This window comes from Pollicipes pollicipes, unplaced genomic scaffold (genome assembly GCF_011947565.3).
Source record: "Pollicipes pollicipes isolate AB1234 unplaced genomic scaffold, Ppol_2.1 Scaffold_5724;HRSCAF=6776_pilon_pilon_pilon, whole genome shotgun sequence".
Lineage (NCBI taxonomy): Eukaryota > Metazoa > Arthropoda > Thecostraca > Pollicipedomorpha > Pollicipedidae > Pollicipes > Pollicipes pollicipes.
This window is the reverse complement of record NW_023596746.1, coordinates 38011716-38028476: the sequence shown is the minus strand read 5'-3', so window position 1 is coordinate 38028476 and position 16761 is coordinate 38011716. Positions and strand designations below refer to the sequence as shown.

The following is a 16761-nucleotide window of genomic DNA, read 5'->3' as shown; positions in this document are numbered from 1 at the left end:
TTCCAGTTTAGTGTAGCTTTGGTTGTTCTGGCACTTTGCCCGATAGCCCAGTTGAGCGCTTGACATTAGGTTTACCCACCGTCGCCGGGGTGGGATCTGTATGAGATGTTGTCGCTGCAGGCGCTCGCTGTTGCCCGTGGCTGGGATGGCCTGCGGCCGGTTGCAGCGGCCGCGTCAACAGTCAGTTGACGGCAGATGGCAGGGCGGTCCGTGCCGAGCATTTGCGGCAGGTTAAGCTTTAGCCGCAAAATTCTGCCTTGGACGCGAAATATCGCAATCTGATGGTGGGGTCTAGGCTCGTACAACAAACACTGCGTAGCGTTGGCTCTTGTTCCAAAAATCCATTTAAAGGAGACATTCGGATTAAACCTTAAATAAAAAGAAATGAAACGTGAGGGGGATGTAGACAGTCGTTTTGCGGAGGTGGTGTAAATTGTCCCGACAGTCATGAAATAAATTGAAGGATATGCTGAAAATCCCTAAGCTTATGCGCATTTCAGTAAGATACAGAAATTATCAAAATGCAGTGAACGCACAGACCAACCTGTACCGTTGATTGGTTTTGGGGATGAGTACAGTTTTTGAGACGTTCGTTGCATGTGGAGATGCATGTGACCTCAGTAAACTTGTAGTTCGCCACCTAACCTTAATGGAGCGTCACCTGATGAACCTAGAGGTCGAGGTCGAGATCTCGAGGCCTCACCGATTCGCGTCGTCACACCGGCCTGATGAGCCTCGAGGTCGCGGTCGAGGTCTCCAGGCCTCACTGATTCGCGAGGTCGCGATCTCGAAGCCTCACTGATTCGCGTCGTCACACCGACCTGATGAGCCTCGAGGTCGCGGTCGAGGTCTCGAGGCCTCACTGATTCGCGTCGTCACACCGCCCTGATGGGCCTCGAGGTCGAGATCGCGGTCTCGAAGCCCACTTCATTCGCCCGTCACACCGCCGTGATGAGCGCCGAGATCGAGGTCAAGGTCTCGAAGCCCAGTTCATACCCCGTCACACCGCCCTGATGAGCCTCGAGGTCGAGGTCGAGGTCTCGAAGCCTCACTGATTCGCATCGTCACACCAGCGACGCTACGGTTGCTGCGGACCGGCCGAGAGCCAGAAACACTGAGGAGCGCGGCTGCATCGACGACGATTGCGGCGGTTCGGCCGGATCGTGCACTCGCCCAGCCCAAGGTCTTCAGTTCTCCCATGATCTGCTTGTTCGGTGCTGTGAGAAGGAAATGGGTAGATCAAGCAATGAGGAACATACCTGAATTGAACACGTTTAGCTATATCCGTAAAGCGTATTGCGAAGAAAATGAGTTATACATGACGAGTCGAAGCCGTTGGAGCGAGTTGGAGCATTTTAACTTCTCTTGGCAGCTCTGCTTCGTGCCTTACATGCATCGGGTACAAGCGGACCAGTGAGTCCTGTCATTTTTGTTGTCAATTGCGTTCTTGCTCAATTAACTCTCGGTGATGTCTGTTTTCAACTTCATGAACTTGTCACAGCTTGCGCTGGTGCTACGCTTTTTCTCGTACTACGTGTTGCTTGTTTTCGTGGGCTTCGCCGGTTTGACGAGAGGAGAATAGTCTCTCTTTCGCGGGCCTAACGAGTGGCAGGGTAATGACTGCCTGAACTTTGGTAGAACCACTCTAAAAGTTCCACGCATCTTGGTGAGGATGGTCCAATTTGTTCCCATTTCTTCTTGTTTCCATTCGCACAAAAAAGAAACGTCCTTCGTGAAACTACGCTGGCACGTTACCACCACGGACCGTTTGGTTCGTGAAGATGTCGGGAGCTGATCTTAAAAGAGTTGCGTATGTGCAAAGGTCATATAAGCAATTTTCTATGTGCCAATTATGGTAGCAATTTCAAATGTATCTGTACCGAGTATCAGGCGGCACTAATTAATAAAGCTTGCTGGCTTCCTGGTCAGTAAAATACTTCGTGTGCCGAAATATGACACCATTTTCAGTTAAATATGAACCCGCTAAGATCTTCATAGGAGTCGTTACATAATGCCCCGCAATCACGTTGCTCTCGAGTAAGGGTGGAACTTGCCAGGCAAGATTTTAGCCTTCGGCACTCATTGTTCATTACAACTTGTTAGCGACTGCCACATCCGATGTGGCACAGTTGTGGGAATAGCTTTACGCTGTACTTGTCTTTCGCCGTCACACAGTACAAGATAAGTAGTTTTTGTGTTAAACTGACCCATTGCGGCACAATGTGAGGCTTTTTAAACACAACACACTCAGGTAGGGTCCGTTTGACCTGGAACATTTTTCCACAAGAGCTACCAAACGTTTCGGCGAAGTCGCGCCAAGCGTCGTATGCCGTCGTCGTATGTAGGCAATTGAATAGCTAATTTGTAAGCATTAAAATGAGATATGGCTTGTGGGATCGCCGGCGTGTGGCAGGTCAGTCAGGCCATGGCTGTCAGCGAATGCAAGCCCTAGGGAATCTTCCAATCTCATCGGACGATGCAGTCATTTTTTTTTTGATGGCTTCTTATATGCTTAGATTTAAATGCATTGGGATTACGACAAATTACATTGACTTTTAGGCCAGGTATCAAGGTCGGATTTAGGTCAAAAGAAAGCTGTCCCAACACTGGAAAACTCGCTTTCTTGGTTAGTTCTATATGCTCATTTTCAACGATGTGATTACAGGGACGTCAGAAGAATATTATTGCGACGCCGTGAAGGTCAGCGGAGTAAAAGGACTTCGATGAATCATTTGCTTTTAGGACTTGCTTAGCATAGTTCTGGACGTTTCAAAGTTCAAATATCAAAACAGTGTCGAATGCTTTTGGTCATGTTGACCTTCCAAAGATCAAGTAGTGTCACTGACGTGATCTGAATGCCAGTGACCTTTTGCTTAAAACAGTTACCTTGGTCATGGGCGTAGGAACAGGGGGCAGAGGGGCCATGCCCCCCCCCCCCACTTTTCAAGGTGGGGGTGGGCCAGCAATGTTAACTGCCCCCCCCCCCCCCCACTTTTCAGATTAAGGTTGCATTTGAATTACTTTTGCACCACATTAAACATGCATGCCGATTTACCTAGTTCACCATCCATCTCCCTTAAGATGCGTCATCTTCTTCGTTCGCTCATTGGCCATCGCTTAGTGTTACAGCCGCAAAGCCGACGCCGCACGGCCTGGAGACTGCAACGCCAGGCGTCGAGGCTGCTATTGTTATGCCCTGCGAGCACGCATGTTCAACACCATAGTACGTAGTTTTCTTTTCAGTAATTAGCTCTGACAGGATCTTGAGCATTTTGAGACGAACATGGGTTAGCCATGTTAATACAAGTTAGGAACCCCATTTCATCTACAATCTACAGTCAGGGAGAACTCACTATCTCTGAAGAACACAGAGAAACACGGAACTGGGGTCTATGTGACAACTATCGGACTACCTGCGGTGATCAGGGATGTTGTTGCGCCAATGAGGATTCCTGTGCTGATCCGGGGCTAACTGCGTGGGTCAGATGGCCTCCCGTGTCAGGGACGGAAACAATGTGCTATGATATATCCTTCTAAATGGCCTCCGGATCGGCCAGGAGATCCCGCCCCATGCCACCAAAATGATAGCCAGAAGACACTTCGCGATGGAACGGAATGGCCATTTAGCCCTTGACCGGAGATAATAATGTACCCCTGGTGTTCTACTCAAGAGGCCCCTTGCTCGGAAGGAAATAAGGGGTCTCATTATTGTGGAGTAGAGTGGGGCTCTCATTACTGTTGAATGGCGCGGGTCGAAATGAATTAAAAAAACGAGCAAGGTCATACCATGTTTGCCTGAGGACGTCCATTTTTTCAGGATGTATTATTGAAACAAATTACTTCCAAAGGCTTACGCATACCCGCCCACAACCTCGAGAACAAGGATAAGGATGGACTGGGTTGCAACTTACGTAAAATCGAAAAGTTTGGGCCATTGCAAGTACCACCAGACGGCGGTCGCCGCGTTAATCTGTCCTCTGGACAATAAATAGCTGTGAAGACACGAAAAATGGAGATTTTGCCTTCACTCTTCCAGTTCAACCAATAGATGCCAGCCCCACTTCGTGGTGCTGTAGGGGCCAATCCGTTCTTTTAATCAGTCTAAAAATCGCACACTTGAAATATGCGCTCAGGCTGCCTTCGAAATACAACATCCGATGTTATGAAGCGTCCTAGGATACTTTTTCACAAGCGTCGTCATTTTCGTCCATCCGTCGGGCACAATTTAATATTAGCTGTCGCACTGACGCTGCGTGGCCTACGGAGACTACAGCGCCTGGGGTCAAAGCTCGTGTTTCTAAAATTTTCGAGTGCGCATGCTCAAAATTACGTCACATAACGTGTATTACTAGTCGATTTAAGTGTTTAAAGGTTATCATTTCAGAAGCGTCATCATTTTCGTCCATCGGTGGGCCGCGGCTACATGTTAGCTACTGGGCTACAGCTCCGCGGACTACGGAGACTGAAACGCCTAGTATCGAGGTTCTCTTTGCTAAAATTTGCGAGTGCGCATATAAAAAAACACGCTACATAAATTGTATCACTAATCTATTCTGACTGAATTGTGAAAATTTTCGGACAATCATGGCTTGGCCATGTTAATACACATTGTTTGCCACTCGATCTACAATTAAATTTTCATCTTCAAATATGGATTAAACATATCGTTCTACAATCTACCTTCGCGATGTCCTCAATGTCTGTAGAACCGAGATAAAAAATTGACAAAGCTCCTGGGTTCTATTGGTTTGGAAAGCCAACTAGCCATTGTGAATTAAGAGCGCCGGTGATTTCCCCCATGCAGTCGTTGAACGTCTGATTTCTGCAGTTTATTGACCCCAAAATGCAAACAGAATTGAGTTCACGGTAGCTTCTGGTTTCTGTTCTGGTTACAGGATAAAAATAACAATAAAATGAAGAAAACCGTGTCACTTGTTAACAGGTAAGCTATATCGGGGGATTTTTTGTTGGGGGGGGGGGGGGCATCAACATAAGATGGGCTTTTGTCAACCTTGTGTTCCTCCTTGGCAAGGCTCTGGCTACGCCCCTGCCTACACAGAAAAGCAAATCAAGTCGTATACGTTGCATGATGGGCAATGAGGTGTCCGTTAGGCCAATTCACACCTAAGGCAGACAGCTTCCCGTAGGCTATTTTTCTGCGATGGTGTGGTGTGAGAGAAGATAATTCAGAACAAGATACTGATGCAGGTGTCCGACACGCGTTTTACTTACCATGTAGTAGTAACGCTGGTCCCAAAGTATGCAACAAAGCAGTCAGTCATGCGGGAGACATCCGGACCAGGGCAGTGGCCACTGACGGCGGACAGGAGCAGGGTCCAGGTAAGGGGTATATGACAAATGGTCCTTGTTATGTGACTTGATTCTTAAAAGAGAATCTCCAGTTTTATGACTTGGCACATTGTTTCTAGCAGTTTCAAGCTCCCGAATTTGTTTCCGCCTAAAATACTGCGACCAGTCTTATCTCTTGGAAAGCGGCCAGCAAAATGAAGGCGCATGAAAAATCTGTCGCACTGTGAGCAATCGATCTACTTTCAAAATTATCACCGGCCTATACCCAGGCCGTATTTTGATATCTACACTGTGGAGGCAGATGCTTCCTTAATGACCCAAAGTACCTATCCGCTCGTGGAATTTCGCCTCGCCGGGAAAGACAATGTTAAAATGGACGAATAATCTAGGGAAGCTGGATGGCTTTATTTGCCAAATGACAGATGAGTCGAATAGGCCAGATTGTGCACCACTAGATATCATCATATATCTAGCATAGCAGCCGTGGCATTTGAGTAAAGAGCGATAACAACCTCCATCCCTACCCCCCTCCCCCGCCGGTCATCGGGCTCGCTTTCTAGAAAAAGTTCCTAAAGTGCACCCTGAGCTTGGTCCCGCACTTTTTGAAACGTTCGTACGCCTATGACCTTGGTTAAAGGCGGTTGCCTAAAGTCTCAGGACACTGGACACATCACGTGGTATGACTATGTGCGACCGTATTGGACCCAAAATTCATGACTTGAGAACCTCAATATTTGACAAAAATGAGTTCGCGTGAGATTTACCCAACCTGCGAATTTGGCGTGTCTGGTTTTTGAGATATCAGGGGATCAAATGGGCCCGCCCCCCAAGCGGTGTGTCGCTGCCAGTCGGCCACCGGGACGCGTGTGCGCATGGTGACCGCACTACGCTATAGGTGATAATTCGTGCGCGCGGAGTTATGCTCCTTCCTCTCGTCCCACTTGCCACGCAGTCCTGTGGCAGGACAGTGCCAGAGGACCGCCAGACCTCAAGGTGGGGTTATTTGTCGTGAGCGCATGCACCTTTCCTCAGTGAAAGTTTGGAAACCGTGTGACCCGTTCGGGTATTTTTTATAGACATATTTCCGCAACAACGCATTCGTTCTGCCATCTCTCGGTGACTGCCGACTCAATCCTGGACTGGCCGCCGAACTGCATTTCGTTGTTCGATCCTTGTTATCCCTGCGCTACGCGGCATAACTACAGAATAAACGTAAGAAAATATATACATTTAAATAAAAAATGCCATCCCATCTCGTTTCTTCGCTTCACGTTTCAAAGCTTGAGTATTTTGCCTCTGAGTTATTGGATCTGACTAATTCTGAGCACGGTACTTCTGGTGCTGGTGATTAAGCCTCACTTTGCACTGGTCATCGCCTTCTTGTGAGGCCTGGTATTTCCCCGGCATCATTCTGGCCTCCGCCTCCGCGTGACGTGCGGACGCTGCGGATGACGCGGTGCAGTCCCGCACCGCCGTCTCCGCTGGCTTAGTCTCCCGGGCAGTGACACCGTCTCCGCTGGCCCGCTCTCCCGGGCCGTGTCGCCTTATCCGCTGGCCCGCTCTCCCGGTCAGTGACACCGCCTGCACTCGTCCGCTCTCACAAAAGTAACACCATCTCCGCTGGCCTAGTCTCACAGACAGCAACACCGTGTCCACTGACCCGCTCTCACGGGCAGTGACACCGTCTCCGCTGGCCTGGTCTCCCGGGCCGCGTCGCCGCCGTCTCCATGCGCCGCGGCCCGCCCGGCTCGGTGCGCCGGGCGTGACTCGCGTCCGGGGCCTGGGTGCGTGTGCACGTGGTGACCGCCCTATGCTTTAGTCTCACAATCCGTGCACGCAGAGTTATGTTCCCTCCTCTCGTACTACTTCCCACGCAGTGCCGTGGCAGGATGATGTCGGAGGGCCGCCAGACCTCACGGTGGGGTTATTTGCCTTGAGCACAAGTACGTTACCTCAGTGAAAGCTTAAAACCGTGTGACCCGTTCGGCACAGCGTTCCATGCCCGTGGTACGCTGCAGCCCTGATCCGGTAGCGTCGTTATCAGTGGACTCTCACCTGCTGCGTTCATCCAGGGCGCGACTGTGAATGAGTGTCGTGCCGCCGCCGGTGGTATCGGCCGAGCGCCGTCGTGCTGCCCGTGCTGCCTGCCGACTGTTGCCGGTGCCGGCCGGGCCCGGCCCTCTGTGTACGTTGGCAGCATGACCGGAAGTGACGCCGCGACGGCAGGACTCGCGCCTGCTGCCCAAGCCGGCCCGGCTGGTCAGCTCGGCTGAACGTGTGCGACGTCACGGCGAGCTGGCGCAGCTGCGCGCTGCGCGCCGGCAGCTGCAGCTGGCGCAGCCTCATCAGCGGCGACTGCCGCGCGTCGGACGGCCTCCTGGCGACGACGAGCATGCGGCCGACGACATTTCAGACATCGACTTCAAGATGCGCACTGGCACGCGCGAACTACAAGTCAGTAAAGCACGCCGAGCCCCTGGCGGGCCACTCTTGTTGGCGATCGTTCGCCTAGAAAAATGTGCACGGGTTGACTGGTAATAGCCCGTAAATAAAAAAGTCCGTAAATAAAATCAATGTGAGTAGGTGGGACACAGAGTGGTGTGGAAATACTAATAAGCGGCGCAATATGTACACTTTCGACATGGAGATGAACATAAGGTGGTGTGGTCGTCCTGGATGTGGTTATTAATGTCATGTTGGTTTGACGTGTGGCTGATATTTTACGGTAAATTGTTACATTGGTGGAAATCCTTAGACCTTAGCCTGCATCATTCACAATTCGGGCATTACTCCGGCTGTTGGCCGTCACGGAGTGGGTTTGTACGACTGTAGACCAAGTTAACTCGATTCCGGCTCAAAATTTGCTTTTGTCAAGTTACCCAAAAGTCAACGAGAACTCACAAAGAGGGAGTCGCCATGTTCCCGAACCCTTAACCGGCTGGAAATAGCAAAATTAAAACGCTAGGGCGAGTGGGTTCAGGCCGTGTGGAAAATGCATGCAAGAATGGGAAGCCCTGACCAGCATTGAGGCATAGCGAAACGGCGACACTATGGCAAGTGAGTTGTGCCTACTGCTGGGATAGATCGGGCCGGGGGAGGGAAGGGGGCGGGCTTTGGTCGGGACGAGTGTGGCTGACTGGCGTACGAAGGCCACCGTTGTCCCGATTGACGTTGGTTGCCCCCCCCCCCCCCCACCCTACTTTGTGTTGCTAGGCAACGGTCAGGGACCACAGTCGCCCGTAGATGGTATAAAGAGGGCCAGTCTGCGTGCGTGCGTCTGTGCGTGCGTGCGTGCGTGTGTGGGGGGAGGGGAACCATTGCCCCTAATCACGGCGATATGTGACACACACGCACGCACACACACATACACACATACGCACGCACACGCACACGCACACGCACACGCACACGCACACGCACACGCACACGCACACGCACACACACACACACACACACACACACACACACACACACACACACACACACACACACACACACACACACACACACACACACACACACACACACACACACACACACACACACACACACACACACACACACACACACACACACTGTGTGTGTGTGTGTGTGTGTGTGTGTGTGTGTGTGTGTGTGTGTGTGTTGTGTGTGTGTGTGTGTGTGTGTGTGTGTGTGTGCGTGCGTGCGTGCGTGCGTGCGTGCGTGCGTGCGTGCGTGCGTGCGTGCGTGCGTGCGTGCGTGCGTGCGTGCGTGCGTGCGTGCGTGCGTGCGTGCGTGCGTGCGTGCGTGCGTGCGTGCGTGCGTGTGTGTGTGTGTGTGTGTGAGGGGAACCATTGCCCCTAATCACTGCGATATGTTGGCTGATGTATGGGTGAATGGGTTGGCTCTTCATGCGTGGTTATTGTTTCTGGTCTTAAGGGCTTCTCGTGTTTTGTGGTTAGTTTAACTTGCGAACGCTCGCTGCACACCATTAAGCATTGGACCTAGCACTGGATGTGGAGTAGAAACAGCGTATTGGCTTAAAACCCTAGCATGCCTTTTAGTAGTGTTGAAAATATCCCGCGTCTACACGTAAATAATGTACAAAAATCAAAGACGGATACGCCGCCTCGAGGCCAGTGCATTGTGGATGTGAATATTTGTGCGCGTGCGATGTCGTGCTGCCACAACGGGCCGTCGTCTGCAGGAGCTGCTGAGGGCCAGTAAACTGGCGTCGCACCGAGACCAGACGCTGCTCAAGATCATCCTGTGCAGCGGCCTCTATCCTAACTTCGCTCTGCCGGATCTGCACAACACGTACAAGGTAGTCTACGTGCTAGATCCGGGACATGCGTGCAGGCATGGGCCCTGTCCGGTGAGACCGGGCGCTGTCCTGCCGGATCTGCACAACACGTACAAGGTAGTCTACGTGCTAGATCCGGGACATGCGTGCAGGCATGGGCCCTGCCAGGTGAGACAGGACGCACTCCCTCTGCATAAGCTTACGGTGGGGATGGAAAGTTACACCTGAAGGCTTTATATTTACCCGGGTTTGACCCGTGGGGTCTTCATTTGCGCGCACGGCACGGGGCGCATGGGCGCCGTTGACAGCTACAGCTGTCAGCTGCGGTGTCTATCAGGGAAGCAGCAGCCGGGATGTGGCTTGCTCGTACTGCGGCGTGCGGACGCTCAGTGCGGGTGGTCCCACCCCACGCCGCGTCGCGTTGCGCCGCTCTCCGACCCCTCTCAGTGCCTCGGGCAGGCTTGGTCAGGGGCACGTGGGCCGCCCGCGCCGCTCTCCGACCCCTCTCAGTGCCCCGGACGGGCTTGGTCAAGGCCACGTGACCTGCCCGTGCCGTGCCCCCAGCGCTGTGTGCGCGGCTAGCGGGCCGTCACCGTCACCGCCACCGTCGCCGTGCCCTCAGCGCTGTGTGCGCGGCTAGCCGGCCGTCGCCGTCACCGCCGCCGTACCGTTGCAGTCGGGCTCGGATCTGGTGTTCCACTGTCCCAGCAAGCCGTTCGTCGTGCTGCACCCGAACTCGGTGCTGGCCTTCTCGCCGGAGGTGCTGCAGATTGCCGACAGCGACGTGCGTGTGCCGACCGGACCGCGCCGGCAGCGGCACAGCGTCATCAGCAACCGGCACCAGCTGCTGGCCTTCGTGTGAGTATGGACCGTCGGGGGGGGGGGGGGGGGGCTGGGCGCCTGGGCGCCTGGCGCTCGGTCAGCACTGTCGGCGCTCGGTCCCGCGGCTTGGCGGCAGAGGGTGGGGGCCCACTATGTATCGATCATGCCGGGTTGCACCGGTCTTGTGTTAGCGCAGTGGATCGTTGGCAGAAGCTCTAGCGTCAGCCTCCGCGCACCGGGATGCAGTTTTATTGGTCAGGGGTTCGGTGTGTCGAGACGCTGGCTCGTTTGATCACTGTGGCTTTCGGTAGTAATCATCAGTTGGTGCCGTTCGATCACTGGCTCTGCCAATTGTGCGGCTGGGGATTGTGAACTCGTCGCTGGGACGGCTGAACACTTCCAGGCCGTACGTGGCGCGTGCAACAGGGAACAAGTGAACCGTCAGCGCGGCGGACAGGCCTCGCTGCAGGCGCGCTGGCCGTGCGTGACGCGTGCAACCTGGGTATCTGTGAATCCCTGGTGGTGTTTTCGGCAGTTCGCTTCTGGAGACGACCAAACCATATGTGACGGGGGTGACCAGGGTGCCGGCTCTGCAGGCGGCTCTGCTCTTCAGCAACACCATCGACACGGACGTCACCTTCAGCACGTAGGCCCGGGTGTGGGGACGGAGTGGCGATGCAGGAGGCCAGGCCACTGTCGTCAGTGGCTTGGGTGTTGCGTGCCCGCGAGAGGAGAGCCGGAGGGGAACGATCGGATAGTCGTGTTGCGTGCGGGGCTGAGCCGACTCTTCAGCACGCAGCGGTGAGCACACCATCGCCCGGCATACTTGCTTGAGCGAGGGCCATGCCACGCGGCTGGCTTCGGCTGCTGGCGGCGCGGGCGGCGGCCGCTCCGTCGGCGCAGTCTGTGACCTCGGCACCGCCGTACCGCCAGCCTCTGCTGTGACCGCTGGGTGGAGTTCCTGGTGACGGACGCGTCGCAGGCGCAGCAGCTGGTGGCGCGTGCGGTCACACTGCGCCAGTGGTGGTCCCAGTTGCTGCAGGTCCGGCTCGCTAGTGAGTGCTCACGAAGCCGTGTCGACAGTTGTTTACTTCTGCGTCACGTCACGTCTACGTCTACGTCTGGTAATCGGCGGCTTCTGTGACGTGTCTGGTGTGTGCCAGCTCGACGATTCGTGTCTTCAGGATGAACTCGGGCCCAGCTTGGGCCTGTTACATTGAATTGCGTTGGTTAGCAATATTATTTGCAATGATGAGGATAGTAGTCAATCCACATGCTTTGCGGTGTTGGTGTAGTAGTGCCGTTTGGCGGGAGCGCGTGGACTGCTAGCGCCGGGAGGCCTGCCACCGTGCGTGACCGGCCGCTGGACGGCTGCAGACCGCAGCTCGGAGCAGCTGCACGAGTCAGAGGAGGAGGCGACGCTGCGGACCCGGCTGGTGACCGCGCTCACCGAGTACCTACACACCGATGTGTTTTATTCGTACCGCCGCCTCCTACCCGCCGACCTAAGCGCCATCTTTACGGGACGGCCGGAGGAGGCGTCCGGCTCCGCCCAGCTGCCGGGCTACCTCAGATACGACAGGTGAGGGCCGGATGACTACCTCATATACCATAGGTGAGGGCCGGATGGCTACCTCAGATACGACAGGTGAGGGCCGGATGACTACCTCATATACCACAGGTGAGGGCCGGATGGCTACCTCAGATACGACAGGTGAGGGCCGGATGGCTACCTCAGATACGACGGACCGAATGGCTACCTCTGATACGACAGGTGAGGACTGGATGGCTACTTCAGATATGACATTGAGAACCGGATGGCTACCACAGATACGACAGGTGAGGACCGGATGGCTACCTCAGATACGACAGGTGAGGACCGGATGTCTACCTCAGATGCGACGGGTGAGGACCGGATGGCTGCCTCAGATAAGACAGGTGGGGACCGGATGGCTACCTCAGATAGGACAGGTGGGGACCGGATGGCTACCTTGGATACGGCAGGTGAGGACCGGATGGCTACCTCAGATACGACAGGTTTGATTGGTGATGACCTGTCATCTGCCGCAGATACGACGGGTAGTGATCGGTCTGTTCCCTCAGATACGTCAGGTGGAGACCAGCTTGTTTGCAACTACCATGTGTGTTTGTGCTGTGGCAAATGTGGTCTAGTAAGCATCGTTGCGTGATGGATTTGGAGAATTTCTCCGATCTTCCCTTATAGTCATCATGCTACAAATTTACGTGTTGTATTTTATTCGGCTTGATCTGTGACATTTGTAGCCATGAGGTCCAAACGGTGGATTTCTGTGCTTTACGAACCAGGTCCGCCGACTGCAGTTTTAAAGACAGGTGCTGCTCGAATGATTTTCCAAAGTGAGCACGGTATTACCAAATATTTCCGCAACACCGCTCTCATTCTACCACGTCAGTGATTACTGAGCCAATCCTGAACCGGCCGCTGAACTGCATTTCCCATTTATACTTGACTACACAGCGAGCATAACACACACGCAGCACGCACGCACGCACCGCAGACGCACGCACGCACGCACGCACGCACGCACGCACGCACGCACGCGCACGCGAGCAGAGAGAGAGAGAGAGAGAGAGAGAGAGAGAGAGAGAGAGAGATAGAGAGAGAGAGACAGAGAGAGAGAGATAGCTATTGAGATAGAGAGAGAGATAGAGAGAGAGCGAGAGAGAGAGACGAGAGATATAGATAGAGAGAGAGAGAGAGAGAGAGATATAGGCTTCTCTCTATCGGTCGTATATCTCTCTAGTACGCGCACCGCTCCTCTATCTTAGCTCTATCCTCGACAGAGAGAGAGAGAGAGAGAGAGAGAGCATGATAACGGATATGATGCAACAAAAGATACAATCTCGGACCTCCGTTCCACGTTTCAAGGCTTGAGTCTTTTGCCTCGGAGTTATTGGATCTGACTTAATCTGAGCACGATATTTCTGGTGCTGGTGATTACGCCTGACTTTGGGGTTGGTCGTCGCCTTTTTGCAAATGCTTGGTATTTCCCCGGCACCATTCTGGCGTCCGCCTCCGCGTGACGTGCGGACGGCGCGGTGCAGTCCTGCACCGCCGTCTCCGCCGGCCCGCTCACCCGGGCAGTGACACCGTCTCCGCTGACCCGCTCTCCCGGGCCGCGTCGCCGTCTCCACTGGCCCGTTCTCCCGGTCAATGACACCGTCTGCACTGGCCCGCTCTTACAAAAGTGACACTGTCTCCGCTGGCCTGGTCTCCCGGGCCGTGTCCCCGCCTCCGCCGACCCTCTCCCCCGGGCCGCGTCGCCGCGGTCCCCAGGCGCCGCGTCCCGCCCGACTCGGCGCGCCGGGCATGACTCGCATCTCTCACCGCAGCCTGGCCAGTGAGCAGGCCGTGTCGCTGGTCGACGAGCTGTGCCCGTTCTGCGAGCGGCTGCTCGGCGCACTGCCACTGCACAGGTTCGACCACTGGCGCCAGTGCATCCTCGAGCCCAGGACGGCGTCCGGTACGTGGTGGTCGGTGCACGGGGCCGACGCCTGGCCGGTGTCGCGTCGGAGGGCGCACAGCGCGCACGGGGGGGGGGGGGGGGGCGGCTCGGGGGAGCGTGGGCTTGGGTGTGGGTGTGGGTGTGGGTGTGGGTGTGGGTGTGGGTGGGTGTGTGCGTGTGTGCGTGCGCGCGTGCATGCGTGCGTGCGTGCTTGCGTGCGCGCGCGCCGTCCGCGACTTGAGATGTCTGCGTGATGTTTGTGACGTTGGGCACGTGCCCTCATGCTCTTGTTTGCCTTGCTTCAGGGCGGGAAGAACCGCAATTGGAGCCTGTAGAAAACGGCGACAGTAAAACCGGGGGTTTCTTCTGCGAAACCTGCAAGGCCACTCTTGACCTGACGCCTGTGGAGATTCTACGGCACCGGAGGAGTCACCGGACCCCTCTCCCCCTCCTTTCCTCCCTCCCTCCCTCCGTCCCCCGTGCACCGTAGTGGTGAGCAGTACATCACTGTGATTCTGTGTCTGCATGACATTGTTCCGTCTTCCGCTACGTGGTATGCGCTTCCGTACCACCGTGTATTTTTTTGTCATTTGTATTCGTGCTCTGCTAGTTCTGTCTGCGGTATTGTTTGGCATTGCCCTAAGCCGTGATCATCACTTAAAATGCGACCTATTTTGGGAAAATGTTATGCGTTGTCTGATTGTTGTATGGAATGGCGTTCTGCTTACTCCTATGGAGCTGAGTCATGGGACTGGCAATGGAGCCAATACAAGAGTGTCAGATTGCTTTGCTTTCACTTGTGATATATGTATGAAAGTACCGTTTAAACATTCACAGTTGCTATTACGATGCTTTTAGAAAGCATGCACGATTATTGTGTTCAGCAGTGTCCTAGAAATGCCGACGTTGGGCGTAACGCAACACCCGATGAGGAGGAATTTTTCGCTCTTTTCCCCATATTTGATCTGAATTTTTCACTCCCGCCTGACATTATCTTAACGCACATGCCAAACCTCTATTACCCTTTCTGAGGTTTTCAGATGTCATCCAAAGCCGAGCTCACTTGAAATCACCAAGCGTGAACGAGACTCCACAGAACCTGGCCACCTATGTCTGGTCCTGCCTCACCTACAGCTGAATCATGTGTATGTTTGCACAGAGCAAGGGCGCCAGGTACCTTCGAGTCCAAGAACCCCAGCAACTCCAGCCGCTTGCACGCATTAAGTGTGGTTCGTTTACAAAATGCATTACAGTCGGCAGCTGTGAGCCAAATGCATGATTTACACGCGTCCCCTATCTTTTCGTCTCATCACCGCACCACGAAAGCAGAGCCTGGTGCAAACACCAGCAAGGCCTGGTAGATAATTTTACTCCACGCATTTATTTTTCCCCGAGGAAACTTGACCACTGAATTGCATCACTCCCGAAGTGCAGGAGTGAAGGATTCAAGAAATGTCTTCCAAATTAAATTTACAAGATGAATATCACCATTTAAGCACTTGACTTCACCGATTTTAAGTCGAATCAGCTGATAATAAAATTTTGCCCGACAGGTATCGGTCTTCATACTTATTTAACTACTTTCATTTTTCGTGGTATCATACGAGTGTGAAGCCACTTTATTCTTTCTTTCTTTTGGATTGCCTTTAGAGGTACCATCTGTTGCTTAAAAATTTGACTAATTTCTCTGCAAGATTCTCCAACTGCAAACTTGTACGCATTTCATACATAAATTGGATTAACTCGCGAGCCGCCCAACATGTTCGGTATGCGCCAAAGGGTGAAGAATTCGCGGGGAATGAAGGATACAATTTGAAGCCCGGAACGTATTTTTACCACCATTTTTTCTCTGTTAAACCCTCGTTTAACCATTTTCTTGGTTCATGGCGGTGCTCAGTAATGATAAATCTACGCCTTTTGAGTACCTAACGCAACAGGCTACCTAACAAGGCCATCCTTATGCTGCCATACAGAGCTTTGGGACAGACCTGACGCAGCTAACACAGGAGTGTTTGATGGCGAAATTCTGCCCTCTGGAGATGTTTACCATGCACGCCGCTTACGTGCTTCGCATTTTAATCTCGTATGCTGGTGGGCATGATTTACATTTATACTTTGGGGGGGGGGGGGCGAGTGGGATGACTGTCTGCTAGCATACCATGCAAAAGGTACTGGCTTTGCTTTGGGGGAGCAGGAAGAAGCCAGTAAGCCTCCTGTGGACCAAGTAACTGCTTACCTTACATGCTTTCAACACATGATAAGTAACCAGAATAAGCCATTTTCTGTTTCAATCAATCGACTTTTGTCGTAAGACAAATTATGATGCCACGAGGCATGCAGTGGACTTATTTTGTTCATATTCTTGATTATTTGCCCCAACGTTCTGGAACTGGTCCCTCCTGGTTGCTTTAAAGAGATGCTTCACATAGTTGTCATGGTTTGCTGGCTGGCAAATGACTACTGTGTATATGCACTATGTTTTTAACACAGGGATACTGTAAGCTGCATAGCAATTCTAATATAAGTTATATATTAGTGTGTAACAGTTAGTCAGCCCATCCCATTTAAAATGTGACGCCAACATGTCAAACTTTGTCATTTGACATGAATACACAATCCTAAAGATGCCTTTGCTGCAGCTGAAAAGGCAAGCAGCAATACTGGCATGATCATGTAAAGGTTATGCTATTTTTGGAGCAGAGGGATTGTTTTGTGGAGCATACCCATTATTGCCCTTGACATAGGTTGACCGTGGCAACCAAAATAAGTCGTTAAAAGGGATTTCAAGTATTTTGATATGTGTTGTCAACTTGGTCTGATGTCAACAAGCATACACAATGGAGGGAATGAAAATGCAAGTCGATACCGGCCAAAAATTAG

General features: G+C 53.1%; 1 protein-coding gene across 4 annotated transcripts in view; it reads left to right on the top strand.

Annotated features, from left to right (window-relative positions):
- The window catches only part of LOC119103815 (putative ATP-dependent RNA helicase DHX34), a 25682-nt gene extending 11017 nt beyond the window's left edge, over positions 1-14665 (top strand). For 3 of the 4 annotated variants that reach the window (XM_037227474.1, XM_037227472.1, XM_037227475.1), the window contains exons 12-19: positions 7537-7764; positions 9479-9595; positions 10251-10432; positions 10932-11042; positions 11330-11451; positions 11774-11978; positions 13769-13899; positions 14187-14665. In XM_037227474.1, coding sequence (XP_037083369.1) covers positions 7537-7764; positions 9479-9595; positions 10251-10432; positions 10932-11042; positions 11330-11451; positions 11774-11978; positions 13769-13899; positions 14187-14371 — 1281 coding nt within the window. In that variant the 3' untranslated portion in view covers positions 14372-14665. Of the gene's footprint in view, positions 1-7536; positions 7765-9478; positions 9596-10250; positions 10433-10931; positions 11043-11329; positions 11452-11773; positions 11979-12424; positions 12434-13768; positions 13900-14186 lie in introns of all 4 variants that reach the window. The other variant, XM_037227473.1, reaches the window with a different exon arrangement.
- The last annotated feature ends 2096 nt before the right edge of the window (positions 14666-16761 follow it).